The sequence below is a fragment of the Pectinophora gossypiella genome, chromosome 7 (assembly GCF_024362695.1).
Source record: "Pectinophora gossypiella chromosome 7, ilPecGoss1.1, whole genome shotgun sequence".
In the NCBI taxonomy this organism is placed as follows: domain Eukaryota; kingdom Metazoa; phylum Arthropoda; class Insecta; order Lepidoptera; family Gelechiidae; genus Pectinophora; species Pectinophora gossypiella.
In genome coordinates, this window is record NC_065410.1 from 6,054,025 (window position 1) to 6,074,248 (window position 20,224).

The 20,224-nt window shown below is 37.7% G+C and overlaps 3 protein-coding genes across 3 annotated transcripts in view; 1 reads left to right on the plus strand and 2 right to left on the minus strand.

Moving 5' to 3' along the window:
* LOC126368573 (acyl-CoA Delta-9 desaturase-like) overlaps positions 1–14,611 on the plus strand; it is a 57,420-nt gene extending 42,809 nt beyond the window's left edge. The window contains exons 7-8 of the mRNA XM_050012624.1: positions 9,098–9,258; positions 13,899–14,611. Of these exons, the coding sequence (XP_049868581.1) occupies positions 9,098–9,258; positions 13,899–14,110 (373 nt within the window). The 3' untranslated portion in view covers positions 14,111–14,611. The remainder of the gene's footprint in view (positions 1–9,097; positions 9,259–13,898) is intronic.
* Positions 1–20,224, minus strand: part of LOC126368574 ((11Z)-hexadec-11-enoyl-CoA conjugase-like) — a 293,092-nt gene that overhangs the window by 131,055 nt on the left and 141,813 nt on the right. The gene's annotated exons all lie outside the window — the stretch shown is intronic.
* Positions 15,640–17,249, minus strand: LOC126368572 (uncharacterized). The gene is made up of 2 exons (XM_050012623.1): positions 16,789–17,249; positions 15,640–16,519 (listed from the first exon to the last, which is right to left on the minus strand). The coding sequence occupies exons 1-2, from the start codon at positions 17,237–17,239 to the stop codon at positions 15,834–15,836; spliced, it is 1,137 nt and encodes a 378-aa protein (XP_049868580.1). The 5' UTR covers positions 17,240–17,249; the 3' UTR covers positions 15,640–15,833.

Genomic DNA, 20,224 nt, shown 5'->3' on the forward strand with positions numbered 1-20,224 from the left:
TGCCTACCCTTTAGGGGATACAGGCGTGATAATATGTTACGTATTAAAGCTTATTTATCTCCCTTTTCCACCTGAAGATTATCCAGGTGCGGTTTTTTCCCGAAGGGAAAACCAGACCAATACAGGTTAGGTCACTTACCTCTGAAACGCATTTCTTGAGATTGTGAGTTTCCTCACGATATTTTCCTTCTCCGTTGAGCACGTGTTAATAATTTATAATCTAAACATGAATTCGAAAACAAGTGCGAATCATTGGTTTAGGCCTGTGTTGGGTTTCGAACCTGCTACCTCAAATTTATAGTCAATCGTTCTATCAACTGGCCTATCACGGCACGTGTTAAAGTTTACAAGTTATAATAATAAATTCATTCTTATAATTTTAATGCTTAGCTCTAGAGAGCATAATCGCTTTACCGTACCAAGAGCGGTATGGTAAAGCTATTATGCGGTTTTTACTAAGAAATCGTTAAGGCTTTTGCTTTGCCAAGACTAGGCGAAGACGGGTTGATACATGCCTAGAATTAAGTTCTTGCTTGAAATGAGTTGGAAAATGTGTAGGTAATGTTTTCCATATCGTAAAATATCACTAGTAAACCTACTTCAATAGAATATTATCTACTTCAATATTTCGCCTCTTCCAAGAATAGATAGAACGCGAACAAGACTCTCTTTATTTAAGAGCTGCGCTCTTGTCGGTGGAGTAATCATCTTGATTACTCCATAGATAGGGCGTGTAGAACGGGGTGGTTGCCCCAATCGCCTTCCGTTCCGCAGCACACCGAACAATTTCTCAATCGGTGGTGTTCTAGCTAGAGCCCTACCAGAATCCATTTCCTCGGCCACCAGTACTGATACCGCTGCTATCCGGCATCAGGGGTGCGCTTTTGAAGTAGCGGCGCCTACTTGCTACGTCATAGAACTTAAGTAGCATTTTATAGGTTAGCCCGTCCCAGTGAGCTACCCACTACGTTCTGCTAATCCTGTCGCTGTTTGGTCGGGGACTGCTTATTTTTATATTCGCAGCTAACCATCATATCTGATGGCCGTTCCACTATCCGCCACCTGTAGACCCCGTAGATGGCCTACAGCTCAGCCCACTACTAAAACCTTTATTTTTTTTTAATTTTATTATACGTAGACATCCTTCTTCTACCGCGTGGGTTGTGAGTTCGATGAGCGACCTCCCTAACCAGGCTTAACCCCAGGTCTGGGTTATTATTGAGACGTCAGACGCCCCTTATTTATGTAAAGACTATGTACACATAGTAATAGACACTCACGCTTATCCCACCGGGGTAAGCAGAGGTACAATAGAATTTAATTTGCTTCGATACTGACAGTTGCTTCCTCCACATTCATCAACGTTTCATACACGCACGCCGGTTCTGAGTACATCGCACTAAACCTAAGGCCATCTCCAATTTGGTCAATGTATTCGTAGGTCCTTTTAGGTCTAAAAACTATGTACTTACTATTAAAAAAAAGACTATGTAAAGACTGTACTTACTTACCTACGTTATTTTAACAGGTCTTCTTCTTATCGTGTGGGTTTTGAGGTAGAATACCAGCCTCACCAATCCTGGTGTCAGGATTATGATAAGCCACCAAAGGCCCCTGACATGGCTCATGTAACGATTACTCACTTACTTCAGTAAATAGTAACCGGGACCAACGGTTTAACGCGCCTTCCGGAGCACGGATCATCTTACTTTCGGACAATCAGGTGATCAGTCTGTAAAACCAAACTAGGGATAATAAAGTGTTTTTTGTGATATCTCCCCACCGGGATTCGAACCCGGGTCCTCAGAATCGTGAGTCCAGCGCTCAACCACTAGACCATGAATAAACAACTTTCATTATGGGGCCAACTGTGATATTAAACAATCTGCTGTTTCATCCAAAAGTTCTAAAATCTCGACAAGAGTTAAACAATAGGGCGAGTTATTCTTTCACTGTTTCCGTGCGGTGTTTGTCCGTACCTGCTCAGATACTTTATCAAAAAAACGGGTGGGAGTGTAGTGGAAAAACAAATTTCCAAATGTCGGAGCGTGCTGGACGGGGGCGGATTGGAATGGGTGCCTAATGGACAGACCCATTTTATCAGCAATAATGTAATATTTTTAAAAGTGAAGTTCTGTCCTTTTTAATGTTATGGACAGTGTTATGGGCGATAGACTGATCTCTTTGTCATCATATCCATCTTAGGACATCGTATCAACAGTGGCAAGTTTTCTATGATTACTTGTGGCTCTGCCCATCCCATTAGGTATTACGGCCGTGGGTTTTCGTAGTTTATGTATTTATGTACATCAATTTGAGTATAACTGACTTATTCGTAGAGAATGATCGACAAACATAATAATATCAACGTAATATATTTCTAAATACGAGTATAGAGTTACAAAGAGTACAGAAAAAGTTAAGAGTAGAGTTGAGTTGTAAGGTTGACGGCTTCACTTTACTTTAGCTTTATTTCTAGAAATTAATGAATGTGACTATCTATCAGATTAACTTTATCTACGTCTGATAGCCAGTGAAATAAATTAATTTGTAAAAATAGAACCAAAGTAAAGTGGAGTTGTCAACCTCACAAGTCAAGTAATTCAACACAAGTATAATTCGATACCCAACATAATACAGGGTGTAGTGACTTCGTATCGTTCGTTATCGTTTGTCACGGAAACTTTAAGCGATGATTCAGACCATGGTTTTAAGTTGATATCAAGAGATTCCACTTTTCGTCGCAAAAGTATGTAATTAAAAAAACACTAAAATTTTGATGAATTTTCCGACAGTAGTCTGAATCACCCCCCTCAGTATTTATTACGATGTCATTAACACCCTGTCTACTTGTTTATACTTGTACAGAGTGTAAGTGACATCGTAACAAATACTGAGGGGGATGATTCAGCTCATTATTCTGAGATAATATCAAGTGAAATTTTCCATCGCAAAAGTATAGAATTTAAAATAATTTAATAAAATATAATTAATTTTGCGACGGAAAATTCCATTTGATATTAACTCAGAATCATGGTCTGAGTTATCTCCCTCAGTATTCGTTACGTTGTCTCTAACAGCCCTGTATAAAACAGGTATTTAATGGAAAATAATGGACATATCTAATGGAAGGACAGTTGTAATCTTGGTTTGTATTCGAAAAGATCGATCAATGTAGGATTAGTACCGTGTCACAATTTCTCCGAGCTTCGGTCCTGTCTAGTACAGATCTGTTAAGGTGATCCGTTTTCCATACAAAAGTTGATGCAGTGCTACAGGAAAACGGATAGAGGAATATTGTTATAAAACCGATAAATAGTAATATTTTGGTGTATTATTTTCGCAAACTAACAAAAATTTAGGGTCCGAATACGAGAAGTACCATATTTCAGACCCTCAATTTTGATCAATTCTACATTTGTAGTGGTGCAGATTACAGTGTATTTGCTGAGCGTGTAGAGGTGTCAATGTTAGTTTGTGTGCGTGATAGTTTTTTTTTCTCTAAAGGCTTTGACTACTTGACAAGTGTAATAGAATGTCAGTGACAATTTATAAAGAGATTTTGTATGAAGAGAATAAATAAAAAACTAAAAATACTACAATCTGAGAAAAGGAATATTGGAAAAATATTTTTGTTTTAACGCATATTATTTAAACATTTTTAAATAATGGGTAAGTACCGTGTTTTAAAAGAGGACATATATTATAATAAAAAATCAATACATAAAATGAAATGGCTGTATGGGCATAGTTCCCTTTGCCTTACCCTTCGGGGAAAACCAAATCAAAAATAAAGTTGTTGCATTTGCCGGCCTAAATAGTAGTCATTTATAATAAATTGTTTTTCCATCCAACATACAGATTTATTTATATTCTCTTTGCCGCGGACTTTTTGGTGGGACCGGGAACGGGAAGGCTTTCTTCATTGAATAATCTAAATAATCAATACGAAGTGGTGTTTTGTGGTTAATGATCACATTAAGTTAGTCGGAAAACATTCCCGATAGTATTATTAAATCGGAATATTCAATAAACAAAGTGTACCTATCTATTTTCGCTTTGCGCCAACAAGCCGCTTACTTCGTTTGGGGTTCGGAGTAGGAGTCTGCTCCGAGGGTGGGGGCTTAGGTTTCATCATTTCATTAATCATCATCAAGAAAAAAAAAAACACAAGACATGGCTGTATGGGCATAGTTCCCGTTGCCTTGCCCTTTGGGAAAAAAAATAAGATAAATTTTGAAATTCTTATGTATAATAAACAAACATCACAGACATCATGACAGATCTAAAACTAACGAAAATCTTTTTTCTATTTGACTTCAAGAAAACGTGATAATAAGTTCGACAGCAACCAGTTCAGGTCCCCGAAACAGCCCATTTCAGGCCGCGTATATATGGAAATACTACTTCAATACGTCCCAGCCTCGTCTTTTTTTAACGTCCTCGTTAAGAAAAGACGTCCTAACCTGAATTAACTAACCTAACAATAAACACCACGCGTAAATATAAGTCCAGAAATGCGCTGCAAGTCGTCTGGACTGGGCGCGAAAACAACATAGAATTCGATTAGCTGCTAAGTGTCCCGCATGTTATCACCAGCTGTCACTGACATACGTATGAAGTCCCGCGGATTTTATTGGAACTAAATGACAAGTCATAATAATTATATGCGGATACTGCGACATCAGCGCCGTGCTTGCGGGACGTCCTGAAGCGCTATTACATCTTTCAAACGCGATGCGTCAAAGTTTGAACCGACGCAATTTAGGAAAAATCTACCTTATTATTACTGTACTGTGATCGTTATTTGTAAAATCATACAATACATATACACAATTCTTTATACACAATATAATTATTATGACATATTGTGGACTTTTCGGTAGACCTACAAAAAAGGAACAATTCAACCATACGTTGTTTTGTTATATCTCAATGGGCTCAGGCAGTGTTTTCGCCGAAAGCTCCAAGTCGGCTATATTTGTAACGATAATTATGTTTGACATTCATCATCATTTTTGAACCATTTTATACAAAAAAAAAATACTTGTATAAATTATATACCCTAAAGCACGCCCATGAATCACTCTACTCATTGGTGAAAACCGTATGAAAATCCGTTCAGTAGTTTTTTAGTTAGCCGCATGTTCACTGATGCGATTAATGCCTGTTAGAATTTTACAAAATAAAAAATACGGAAATTACGGAAGGTACTTTAGTGCAAAGTACATTATTGTATAATTATAATATTATTGGTAAAAGTGATACTTTTTGAAAATTCCGTAACAAATAGACGGGTTCGCCAAATTCAATTGTAAAAAAAAAATACAAAATGTAAAAACAATTAAAACATGCACTTGGGTTTGAACCGTGAAACTTAAGAATGGCGGCGACTGCTTTACCAAATGCGCCATTTAGAAGTTAGAAGTAGACTTCAAATTATGCATCTCTTTTAATAGCTAACCTAGTTCGCATGTGTGTGTGACAGCTTCGTGTTTGTACACAAATTGAAATGACACCAACTTTTGATGCAATGTTTCAATATGATATCTGCAGTAAATACTTCAAAATTTTAGCTTAACTTAAAGATAATGTATGTAAGATTTCGCCACCTAACATTTCACTGGGTCAGAACTCAACACTAAACGAATAAATGGAAAAAAATACGAAAACTGCAGAAGTAACGCCATCTGCTGACGCAGCGTTACCTAGCTGACTGAAACGCATCACCTTAATCTCGGTTTGTGAAGCACACAGGAAATCGGATATTAACTTTTATTACTCTATTCAGAAACTGGCGACTGCGTAGTTTTATCTTCTACTTATTTTTCCGTCTCCTGCAATATTTCTTTCGTAGAAATGCGAATGAAATTCCCCCACATTGCCTTTAAAATACATGGGGAAACTACATAGGGAAACAAAATAGTAAAAAATATACAAAAGATACATCTTCCATCAACCTGAGATAGGCAATTATATAAACTCACGCCCGTAATCCCTAATGGGGTAGGCAGAGCCACAAGTAATCAAAGACAACTTGCAGCCACTGTTGATACGATTTCCTAAGAATCCTAGGATGGATAATATGATGAACCTTGTGGTGACAAGGAATGAATAGACCATAATTAATTAAAATAAGTGTCATGGGCACTTTTGGGCCAGGTTTGACACGGAGTGGGTTTTATGTTAAGTAATTTTAAGTTAGATTATTTGAAATGAAATGAAATGAAATATATTTATTGTGGATCATAGGTACAGTATAGGCGTTCATATCAATTATAAATTGTTTCATCCAGCTATATCCCGCCATATAGGCATACAATGATAGGTCTTATAAATCTAGTCTTGCTCATAAACACATTTTACACATTGACTTTTTGTAATTTTGATTATTTACATGTTTATGACTTATACATTTAAATTTTAATAAATTAAAATAAGATAATTATCACGTTAAATCTGTGCAGCGCCATCTATTATTTTTTTTTAGGGAACGTAGCCTGGATAGTCCTTCTAAGTTCATTGCTACACCAGCAACCACTTTTACTACTTTAAATCGTTATTACATTTAAAGAAAGTCAAGGAGAATCGATAAAGTAGGTGACGGAAAAAAACAAAAAAAAATGTGGCCTGGTATTCCGTGAACCGGTGCGTTGGTTGGACTAGATTCAATATCCAAAGTATCTACCAACCGGCGCATGCGCAGTGTCTGGGTGAAACAGTGAAAGTGACTTGATTGATAACGGTCAGTATTACTACCAACATCATTAAAGCGGACCCAGACATGAGAAAGTAAAACCAATTACATTTCATTCATACACTAATGCCCGTGCTCCCTAATGGGGTGGACAGAGGCAGATGGATAAATGATGAACAGGAGGGCTAAAAAGGCCTCATCGAAGCAATTCATCTAAAAAGCAATATTGCAATTTGAAAGAGACAAAGAAATAAAGACACATAATATTATATTACTTCCGGACACCACAGACAGGTACATTACATCCAACACAGGACAGAAACCACACGGAAATCAATACACAGAAAAAAAATCTAAAACAAAAAGAAAAACAAACCAGTATCATAAAAATAATGCAAATACAAAAATATCTTTATCCAGTGGGTAACATAGTTACACTTTGAATCGTCAATTTTACATAACGAACGTCTCAACCGCCTAAAACTACTGCAGCTTCTCACAACCTGTATAGCCGGGAAAAAGAAGCTGCAAGAAAAACCTCGGCACAGGGCCCTAGACGTTCTTTAAAAAAATAAATAAACATAAAATATTGGTATACAATTGAGTAATTTAGCTGCCTAATATCAGTTCTCAGACAGTTAATACTAATAATAATAAAAGTAAGTATTGTAAATGCAACGCACTGACGGCCCAATCCTCTTGTTTGCATTGTGCACTTACTTTTACATGCACAAATGTGAAATAGCAATATTGCTTTTTAGATTAATTGCTTCGATGCGGCTTTTTTAACCCCCCAAATGACAAAATACGATTCACGTAATCCTAATACAGTGTCTCTATACCGTATTAACAAGATTCATTTTAACACTGCAAGGGCCTATTGTCTATTGGTCCGCTCAAGCTGTAAATATCGTTGGTGGTAAGCGGTAAAGTTTTGTTCAAATTAGAATTACACCCAAATCCCCGGGTAGTTGCGGCTTCCGAATACATTCCGCTTAGGGGTGGTACTGAAAAGAGTTGGCGCCCGAAGGACAGGAATAATACGATCCTGACGACCCGATTAATGAAGCCATAGAGGCGGCCAATCAGCTCGCGACAACAAACACTCCAGAACCCTGATACCGACCCCGCCGGCGTGGTCAATGATTTCCCTCATTCTGCGCTTATCGCTATCGAGCCACTAGGGTCGATTAATCCTTTCAAATATTTTCCTCTCAGACGCCCTGAGACGAGATTCACGACCAACTGGGCACGTCCTCAGGCATGTTGTCTTAAATTTGACTACCGGATGAGAGCTCCCTATTCGTCCGGCCAAGTAGTAAATGACATTGGCAAATCTACAATAAGTCACGTCAAAAATAAAGGTTAAAGTTTCTCTCATTATTTAAGAGCTGCACTCTTGTCGGCGGAGTAATTGCTAATCCTCTCTCCTTTTCGCCAAATCCTTCACTTGCTGATGCGACACGACCGGCACCTTCTCTTTTATTTGTTTCATAAATGGATAAAGTTACGCTATCGATAACAGACCAATAAGATATCGGTACCGTAATTTCATACCAGTATAATAACGGGGAAGTATAACCGCTTTCAAGCCCTGGTTAAATTTCTTCAGCAACTACTCCGGCTAAGAGATGAATGTCATCCAAGGCAAATGTATAATTAATAAGTCACTTAAATAGAACATGAATCTACAAAATTCAGAGACGTGTTCGTAATTTCAGTAAATCACATATTAATTCACACCTACTATAGCTATGAAACATGAATTACGTATCAGCATTAATATATTAAGATATTAATTTAAATGCAATATTATGTATTATTATATTAAGCTGAAAGCAGACAATACTTATATAAGTCTAGCTCCTTTACCTACTCGTATAAATTAATATCGTCGAACTGCGAACAATTTGCTGATATTAATTTCAATAATCAATTAAATAAAATATTGGTGTACGGTCACGAGCATTAATAATGTATAATATATAATATAATTATACACTTTGGTACCATGTCACATTAACTTTTTTGACAAATTGAACTGTAAGTATCACTAAATGTCAAATATGTTAGTGCGACAGAGTCCTAAAGTGGGTACTTTATATTGCTCATGACTGTACCTGTTGCTAGTTGTTACTTACGTTTTCTAAAGTACCTGCCTATACCTCTAGAATATTGTATTGAAACTATTGATGTAGGTAAAATATCTTTCTCTCTTGACATTGAAACAATTATTGTTGTTGTAGTGATTCTGCCCCAGACGTTCTTTTGTTATGATCTGTTTGTCTAGATTCGATTGGAAAGAAATACCAACCTCAACGGTATTATAACAATATGTAACGTGTGAAACGCCTACATTTTTATAAAACTCAGTTTGCAGCATGCGCTTTGCTATTTCAGATATATAGGCGCTACGGACAACAAGGCAGTGGCGATCTGCGCTTTCGGCGAGGGTTGGCACAACTACCACCACGTGTTCCCCTGGGACTACAAGGCGGCTGAGCTTGGTGACTACAGCACCAACTTGTCTACACTCCTCATCGACGTTGCTGCCAAGATGGGTAAGAAAATAAGCATTATCAAAAAAGATTGTAATACTTTCATTTCATGTTTATTTCGAGATGAATGGATCAAAGATAAATGATAAAACGCTAATCTACAAATTTAATAGAAGCCCGTCTAAGATGAATCTCAATTTTATAAATCAATCTGATTTTTCTTTTTGACTGATTTACGATTTTTTATTAAGAATTAAACAAAGATTAGCTACGAAGTTTGATCACGTTTATTGATAACGTCGTAGGTGTATTTCTATAATACTATAATTCCATAGGAATGTAGCTGTCGTGGCAAATCTTAGAATTGTTCAAAAGTTTAACGATATAAGCAGCTAAATACATGATTACTTTATGATATGGGCAAACATTGACAATCATATCGTAAAATTAGTAACATTTTCCACCATTGTAATAATTTTCCATATTTATAATAGATTAGGCAAATCATTTTGAACCTAAGAAATTAATCAATTATCGGGCAACACTATTCGTATTTTTATTACAACACACAGCATGAACACTGCCTACATTAATAATATGGCCAAACTTGGATTGAAATATCATTAAACGTTAATGTTTCAACGAATGTTTTACTGAATGCGGCTTGACCTTTATCTCGTGTCAATTATATTAAATTTGCTACCTGTTCAAGTCAACTTACCTTCTCGCTGGAATGCGACCCCCTTCCTGCATCGTTAGGAAAGTGTCCGTTTAAATCTGTGCCCTAATATATTCCGTTTTGCTCGTGCTATGTGACTGGAGCAGGACTCCTTGTATCCTAGATACCGATTTCCAAGGGTAGATAATCAAATCGGTAACGTTATTTCATACCGGTAGCATAATCTGATACCTATTATCGTTTTACCGTATTTCATCAACATCGACGTCAACGGCCTCCGTGGTCCAGTGGTTTGAGCGTTGGGCCCACGATCCGGAGGTCCCGGGTTCAAATCCCGCTAGGGACACATCACAAAAAACACTTTGTGAACCCTAGCTTGGTTAGGACATTACAGGCTGATCACCTGATTGTCCGAAAGTAAGATGATCCGTGTTTTCGAAGGCACGTTAAGCTGTTGGTCCCTGTTGCAGTCAGATCGAATGATCACTCTATCGATGAGCAGATAGGCAGCTGAATATGTTCCATATTCCGAGACGGCAATCCGATGAATGAAAAAAAAAGTTCTGGCTGGGATACTGCTGTTACTGCGTAGAAGCTAAACTTATGCGAATATTCAGCTGTCGAAGCAATTTAAAACCTCGGATAATACACCTTCATCAACCTGCAATGGAGCAGAGTTCTTCATCGTTGTTTGAGTGGATAGCTATATGGCTTCTGTATTCTAATTTTATTATCTAGTCTACTTGATTCCACTGCTAGACAAAGGCTACAGGCAAGACCAGGCCTTAATTCTTCCACTGTTCTCGACTCGGCACTATCTCTGGTCAATCTCTCCGATAAACGTTGTGTTGGCAACACCAACTAAAATAGATTATTTTTATAATAATTATTCTTAAGGTGGTAACACGTTTCTGTAACGCTTCGGCCAAGTAGTTACAAGTAGGTACAATAAGTCAAGTCAAGTCAAAAAAAAAAAAATGTAACTCTCTTCCTGTGCAACCATAATACAGAGTGCGTCGTTCTATAACTGCTCCGGAGTTTTATTAGAAAAAACCTTAGCAAGTGCCTCCATCAAGACATTATACTGTTAAGATTCGCTCAATGGTCCTAGGTCATCACACAATCTTTTACAGGGTCGATTTCTGTACCTTGGTAAGACATAAACATTATACTTACAGAATAGTTTATTGTTCAAAGAAGTGCCAATGATTATCATTGCCCGAGGAATCGTTCTTTCGATGGTTTATAATATCCCCATGCAATTATATCACTGTAAGATTTATAAACTTAACGCAATGGCTGAGCACCCTCACTTATGAAGAAACTGAATATATTCTAACTAGAATAACATAACGTTTGTCTGTCTTGTAACTCTGATCCGATCCCTAGGAACCTTGTGTCTCCGTAGGGCATGCACACACACATTCTCTTTCTCTCACACGTACACATACACTCATCCACACACACTCTCACACACAGTCGCACACACAATTTACACACAAACACACACGCATTTTAGAATTTTTACTTTTAAGTAGTAAGACAGCCTCCGTGGTCTAGTGGTTAGAGCGTTAGGCTCACGATCTGGAGGTCCGGGTTCGATTCCCGATGGGGACATTGTGGAAATCACTTTGTGAGACTGTCCTTTGTTTGGTAAGGACTTTTCAGGCTTGAATCACCTGATTGTCCGAAAAAGTAAGATGATTCCGTGCTTCGGATTGCACTTTAAGCCGTTGGTCCCGGCTATTAGCCGTAAAAACACCTCCACCAACCCGCAGTGGAGCAGCGTGGTGGAGTATGCTCCATACCCCCTCCGGTTGATTGAGGGGAGGCCTGTGCCCAGCAGTGGGACGTATATAGGCAGTTTATGTAAGTAGTAAGTTATTTTATTACCTTTTCCATTTATAAAGTAAGTTAGGAGGAAGTTGCGAGTCATTCCCAACACAAGTGAATTATTTTACTTACTGGGAAAGCTTATTTCATGTATTACAATGTAATTAAGAAAATAAATGCCTTTTTCATTTTTCACAATTATGATGATTCGTTTTGACAAATAAACGATTTCTGTATTTTACCATTCCAACAATGAACCTGTAGGGCTACGTGATAGAGTCGGCCTTAAACCAGTTATTTTAGGCAACAACTTGTTATCAAACTGTCAAAGTATACAGTTTCTCTTATAAATATTGTTAGTAGCTGTGAAATTAGCATAGTTCGCTAAGTAGTTTCGTCGATATTATAATATGCAAACCTGCTTTTGTTTCGTGTCGAGAATGTTATTGCGAAAGGAAAATTACCACACGAGAGTGTGCCTTACATGGGCACTTTATGAATTTCTATGAATATTATTAAATTTCTAACTGTTACAATCCAACTTACAGATTAGCAGAAAATTACCAGAACGCCGAACGGTACAATTTTGTCCTATTTTAAATTCATACTAATATCGTAAATGAGAAAGTAACGCGAACTCTATCTGTTTCATTCACGCCTACACAGTAGGACCATTTTGAATGAAAATTTGAATATAGACTGATGAGATCAGAGACGGGCTGGAACTGACTTACCTAAAGTATAGACATACTTAGCGCGATATAACGTAAACTTCACGAAGATGAAGTCGCAGGCAACGTGCCCGCATACATACAGGGTGTTAGTGACATCGTAACGAAAACTTTGAGGGATTATTCAGGCCATGATTCTGAGTTTATATCAAGTGGAATTTTCCGTCGCAAAAGTATGGAATGGAAAATAATTAAAAAAAAAAACAAAAATTTTCATGAATTTTCCTATAGGAAATTCCACTTAATATCAACTCAGAATTATGGTCTGAATTATCCCCCTCAGTATTCGTTACGTTGTCACTAACTCCCATATCTACTTGTATGGCTACCTGTATACTGGTACGGGGTGTAAGTGACATCGTAACGAATAGTGAGGGGCTGATTTAGCTCATTATTCTGAGTTAATATCAAGTGAAATTTTCGATCGCAAAAGTATAGAATTGTAAATAATAAAAAAAAACATGAATTTTGCGACGGAAAATTCCACTTGATTTTAACTCAGAGTCATGGTCTGAGTCATCCCCCTCAGTATTCGTTATTATGTCACTAACACCCAGTATATGCGCTCATATTCGAATTTCGAAAAACTTCGTATCGAAAGTGCCTTGGGGCAATAATGTTACACAGTACTTATATATGAATATGTTATATCATATATAAGGTAACAGTATCATTTGATCTTCGTGACATGTACTTAATATGAAAATATTAGTTTTTCCATTTGTCCAAACTAACCAAATAACTTTTTTATTTACTTATTTCGTACAAGATAGGTTTGTTCTATCTTGTGATATCTTTGGCTGAATTACAAGTTTTTATTACTCTTAGTAAAAAAGAATACCTTATTTTATGTAATTACAATTTTGTACTTGTAATTAATCGCTATGCCATCATTATATCACTCAAGCTCAACTAACTAAATCCACTAGCCACTGGGCGATACTTCTTCTTCTTCTTCTATCGTGTGGGTTGTGAGGTGAATTACCAACCTCATCAACCCTGGTGTCAGGGTTATTATTGAGCCGCCAAAGGCCCCTGATATGGCCCATGTAACGACTACTTACTTACATCAGTGAGTAGTAACCGGGACCAACGGCTTAACGTGCCTTCCGAAGCACGGATCATCTTACTTTTTGGACAATCAGGTGATCAGCCTGTAATGTCCTAACCAAACTAGGGATCACAAAGTGATTTTTTTGTGATATGTCCACACCGGGATTCGAACCCAGGACCTCCGGATCGTGAGTCCAACGCTCAACCACTGGACCAAGGAGGTCGTTACTTACTTTACTCATTCATGTTAAAATTAACAGTTGTCAAACGTCTATCTATACCTTTCCTTTTCGGCGAATAAGAAAATGACAGGTGTAACTTAAAATAAAATTAGGAGGTGTCTGCAGGAATCGGGGCCAATTTATATCTAGTACCTACCTAACCTGTGCAATTTCCTTCCATTGTAGGTCTCGCATACGACTTGAAGACAGTATCGGCTGACATGATCCGGAAGCGCGTGGGCCGGACCGGAGACGGCTCCCACCCCCTGGACAAGGAAGTGGAACACACTGTCGACCACCACGAACACCCCGAGAACCCAGTGTGGGGCTGGGACGACCGGGACATGCCCGACGAAGAAAGACAACTCGCAGAAATCGTCCACCGGAAAGACGATTAGATCATCCTAGCTTAACTATTTAATAATTAACATACAAGAGACAATAATGTATTATAGAGACCAGTATTAAGAGACCCACATTTAGCGTCTTTCGAGTGTCCATATCGTCCTGTTAACGCCCATGCAGCGTCTAGACGCGATGCACGCGACATGTTTCGAACTTCTGAAGCCGAAACACGCTAAGTGTGGGGTATTTAAATCTCCTTGATTGATATTTGTCCATGTCGAGGTTGTGTCCAATCACCCTTAGAGTATACAGAATAGATACTCTAAGTGAAGGAGTAATCCTCTGTACATATTTAATTCATGTGATTATGTCCTGTGGCGTATGGTGATTGCTAGTTAGTATCTCGCTATTTTTTCGAGTCAAACTTCAGAGAAGTTTATTATTATTTATTATACTTACAACATAATGTTTTAACTGGTGATAAGAATTTATAATTTATTGTATTTTATAAGTGTTCTTTTATGAGAATTACAATAAATATTACGGGAGTCGTTCGAATTTGTTTTACTTGTTCTTTATACACTATCTCAATACAATAAAAATACTTACATTATTTTTTAGGAGATTGAACTTTCACAAAACATTTTTATCTATTCAATTGTAACATATGAGTAACGTTATATATATAAACATAATATAATATAAATATTATAAATAAATGGCTACGTCTCAAAGGAAGTTATGAGCTAAAAGCCAAATATAAATTTTACGCAACTTCTTTATCATATTATTTCAGTAACTCAAACTGGTGAACCTTGATGGATGGTAAGAGCATACTTACATGAATTATTAAAAGACAAGTTAAATTTGGTTTGGTGTTCCAAGATTGGTACTGGACATCCTGAACCATCAACGGGGAAGCCGAATAAATCGCTTTATTAAATCATAATCTGATCTAATTAGAATTTGGTTATAGAAAGTAAATATTCATGTATTCATATCATAAGTTAATTAACAACTTTGGAAAGTTACCTAACTGGGTGGCAATTTTTTATTTTTGTCAAACAAGAGTGGCTACAAGTTATCTCCTTACTTTATGACTCTATCCATCCCATTTAGTTTATGTAGGTTTGTATAACATAACGTAAGCCCACAACTTTATCTATTCCCAATTGGTGTATTCCAGTGGATTTCAAACTAGTGCGGGTTACGACCCCACTAATACAAGTTTACTGACTCGCGACCTAACTCGAGGAAATTTAACCATTACAATATGAATAAAGGGCTTTTAACAGAAATTGCTACCGGCCGCTGGCTCGGTTTGTTCTGGTGTCGTTCTACAAGCAGGGCCCACTCAATATTCGCTCGCGACTCACCGCGAGTTTGAGAAGCACAGTTTGGGAAGTCCTCGTGTAATCAATGGTACATTAATCGCAAGAGAAACTAAGTATACACACAGCGAGTGTTGTTTTATATTATATTGGACCAATTAAAAACACTTTGAACATTAGATTCTTATTTCAAGAACTAAATATGTGTCCATATCGCGAACCTCTTACGCACCCTATTTAAAAGACTAAGCAACATTTAATAAATAATTTATTGACAAACCTTAATAATTATTTACAATTATTTTATTAATTAACAATAAATTATATTAAATTAATAGATGTCACATATACGAGAGAGCTATACATCATAGACTAGTGATACTTATTTCTAAATCAATTTGGGCAAGAATACTGCTTACTGGATTCAACGATACCGCAACGACCTTTATTGGCGATATCGTCTGGTTTTATCTTTACTGTTTCGTTTTATCTTTTGACCACCTGAATCTGCGTTTCCATAGTACTGATTGATCCAGTCGTTATCGTTATAGTCCTGCATAGGCAATAAGTCCAGGTCATGTAAGTTACTACCTAGGTTACCACCCAGGTTACCGCCCAGATTACCACCCAGGTTATTATTACCTAGATTGTTACCTAGGTTGTTGCCTAAGTTGCTGCCTAAGTTGCTACCACCTAAGTTGCTGCCACCTAAGTTGCCTAGGTTGCTGTGGCCGCCTAAGTTGCTGTGACCACCTCCGTTTAAGGGCACAGCTACAGGCTGCATATTACTACTACTGTAGTCAATCTCAATGCCATCTAAATGACCGATGTCCAAAGGTATATCCTTGTAATAAACTGGCGAAAACTTCTCGTTCTTATAGCCCTCATTTACATAAATAACTTTCTTCTCATAATGATCGCTAAAGGCGTTATTTCTGAGCAGCGTGAACACAGCGCCTGATAGTGCCATGTTGTTGAGCATCCCCACCGCGACGGTCATCATTTTCAACATTGGCAACACAAAAGGCAAGACAGCCGACATTATCAGTCCAGGAATTATCAGTATCGGCAATATATTGTAGAAGTCTTTTTGAATTTTCTTCATACTCCGCTCAGAGCCCGGACTGTCGCCTAAAATGAAAACAAAGACAACACTTAGTGAAAGAGTAAACAATAGACAGAAAGTTTAAATCGCTATGTAATTCAGGTCGATTGTAAGTCGTAATTTATTATCACTGATTATACTGCTCTGAGCTTCGAACGAAAGTGAAATCTTAATATGTTTCTTATACAACAAGTTACTTTCTGTGAGGAACGAGACCGCTACTTAATAACCTGCCAATGTCGTTAAATTACAAAGAGGTGTTTATAATGGTATAAGCCTATAAATTAGTACGTACTTTTCAAAATATCGACATTTATGGTCCCGTTTCCTTTAGATTCCAGTTCGAGTGAGTATCCGGGTATTGCGAGGGAGAGCGACCGATAGCGCAGCAGCTGTTCCGTGCTGTCAGTCAGCTGGGAGGACAGCTGCTCGTCGGAGACATTGCTGTACAGCCGCCAAGGGAACCGCTTGACGTCTTCCCGCAAGTCAAACTGGGCCGCTCGTCCTGTTTCTAGGAGTTCGATGGCGTTTTCCGCGCGCCAGACACTGAGAGCGTTAACGCATTTCGAGAGGCCTAAGGATTGTCCGCAGTCGAGGAGGCGGTGAACGGGGCTGGTGTCGGGGATCCCGAGTGTGGAGAGTAGCACGCGGGTGACGCGGTCGCGGGGCTGCGCGGGCGGCGGGGCATCGAGCGCGTGCAGGCTCGAGCACGCCGCGAGCGTGACGACCGCAGCGAGCGCGCGCATCGCTGACGACTGAGCGCGCCAACCCGCTTACACTATAAAAGCTGGTTGATGGAGACAGAGGGTGCAAGCATTAAAACAGCAGGGCTTCACAGACGAACACTATATTGTCTTTGTAAACACTTGTTGTTAATACGTCACAAATATAAAAGAAATTGTACTGAGGTCGATTACATTGAGAGAGAATATAAATTGATTATCGATGTATGAACGGCAGACATAATTGCAGAGAGATAATAGAGAGAAGTAAAACGTCACCTAGTTTGACACTATGGTAAAGGGTTGCCATATTTAACACCCCTCCTCAAACCTTTACACAATGTTTGATACATATACAATAGAGTATTAGACATTTAGTTCCAAACTAAATACTGAAATACACAGATTTACAACTCTATATTATTTAAAAAGATCTTCCAAACCAAACATAATAAACAAGGTTCATTGCGTTACCATTCTTATACAAAGATCTTTAAGAAATCCCATAAGCTTAGGACCACTCAGAGGCTTAGTTAAAACATCTGCTACCATCCGCTCCGTTGGCAAATACTTAGTTACAACATTACTATTCTTAATAACATCCTTAACAAAATGATACCTAAGGTCTATGTGTTTTGTTTTTCTATGACAATACTCACGCAAATCTAATAACTTAAGAGCACTTTGATTGTCGTTATATAACGTACAATTAACATGTTTATCAAAAATTTCGTTCATGAAATTCCTAACAAAACATAATTCTCTACAAGAATCACCTATAGCAAGGTATTCAGCTTCACAACTTGAAAGTGCTACACACTTTTGTTTGCGTGACTCCCAGTTAACAATGGAGTTACCTATTTTCACAACAAAGCCACTGTAAGACCTACGGTCGGAGACATCATTGGCCCAGTCCGCATCCGCGTACACAGAAATATCCAAATTTCCACTCTTAACGAATACAAGACTATAATTAATAGTACCGCTCAAATAGCGTAGAATTCGTTTTGCAGCAAGCCAATGATCCCTCGTAAAACAAGTACTAAACTGACTTAACTGAGACAAAGGAAAAGATAAATCGGGCCTTGTACACACAGAAAGATACATAAGGCTACCTAGCAGCTCTCTATAAGGATACACATCATCTGATAAACACTCACTTCTATTCTTTGGTTTCTCTAACTTACAATTATTTAACATAGGACTAGTTACACTTTTACAATTTGACATTCCAAAGCGACACAGTAATTTTCTAATATAATCAGACTGATTCAAAGTTATAATACCTCGCTTTACATCTCTAGTAACTTTAATTCCTAAACAATTCTCTAAAGTACCCAATTCTTTAGAATTAAATTCTGATTTAAGTAAGTTACATAAGGTATCCTTTTCCTTTTGACAATTCCAAAATATATAGAAGTCATCTACATAAAGAGCCACTACAGTAAAGCTATTGTCACATTTTTTAGTATATATGCAGGGTTCACATTTGCTTTGATTGTAACCATTACTACATAAAAATTTATTAACTTTAGTATTCCAAACCCTACTTGCCTGCTTCAAACCATATAAACTCTTATTTAACAAGCAAACTTTACTGTTATCATTACTAAAACCTAGTGGCTGCTCCATAAAAATACTTTCCTTAAGTTCTCCATGTAAAAAAGCAGTCGTGACGTCAACATGTTCAATATTTAAATCCAATTCGCAAGCTAATGTAAATAATAATCGTAAGGTGGAGTGACGTACTACGGGTGAGAAGGTCTCGTCGTAATCAACGCCATATATTTGAGAAAACCCGCGCGCTACTAATCTCGCCTTATACTTCGATGGACCTGAAAAAATATTTTTAAGTTTATACACCCACTTACATTTTATTATATTTTGGTCAGAGGGCCTATCCACCAAAGTCCAAGTATTATTTTTAATTAAAGCATTATATTCAGCTTGCATGGCAGCTTGCCACTCATCTTTTTGAGCACTAGACATAGCCTCTTGATAAGTCAACGGTTCGACGACAGACTGACGCACGAGCAAAGAAGAATCAGATAGATCGTAGTCATCATACCTCGCCGGCTTCTTTGAACGTGTGCTACGTACTGGTCTGCTACTTCTAGCTACCAACTCGGGTGACGTCGAAACATCCGGCAGCGGCAGCTGCGCCTCCTTGCACGACGGCGACTCTATAGCCAATGGAGACCCATTATCTGGAGACATAAATAAATCATCATTAGAGTCATCATACTCACTGTCATTTGAATTTGAATTCGAAATATTATTCGATTCAATACAATTATTATCCAAAATATTATTTAAATTATCACTTGAAATATTATTCATATTATTACTTGATAAATTATCATTTGAAATATTATTCAAATAATTATTGACATTACATTCATTATTATCAATATCACAGTTATTCATATCATTGTCTTTATTTAAAATTATGGGGGGAACAGATTGAACAGACTTGTCATTGCAATTAAAACTAACCTTCGGTTTAATACTGTTAATAAATTCATTTTCAAAGAATACAACATTCCTAGAAATTATTATATTATTAGGATGAGAAGGGTCAATGAGCCTATAACCTTTGGATTGCTCACTATATCCCACTAGAATACAAGACAATGCTTTTGAATCTAGTTTATCCCGCTTACTAGCATCTAACAGAGTCAATGCCCTGCAGCCGAAGACTCGCAAATGACTAAGGTCCACATCCTGACCTGTCCAAACCTGCTCAGGAGTCCTGCCGGGCACAGCGGTAGTAGGGGACCTGTTCTTTAAATAAATAGCAGTAGATACTGCCTCGCCCCAGTACTCCTTGCCAAGGTTAGCCTCCCGAAGCATGCACCTTGTCTTCTCCATAAGCGTTCGGTTGAGCCTCTCCGATACCCCATTCTGTTGTGGGCTATAAGGCACAGTTTTTTCATGAACTATACCCTCCTGTTGTAAATAACTTTCAAAAATTTTGTTACAATATTCCCCACCATTATCCGTTCTTAA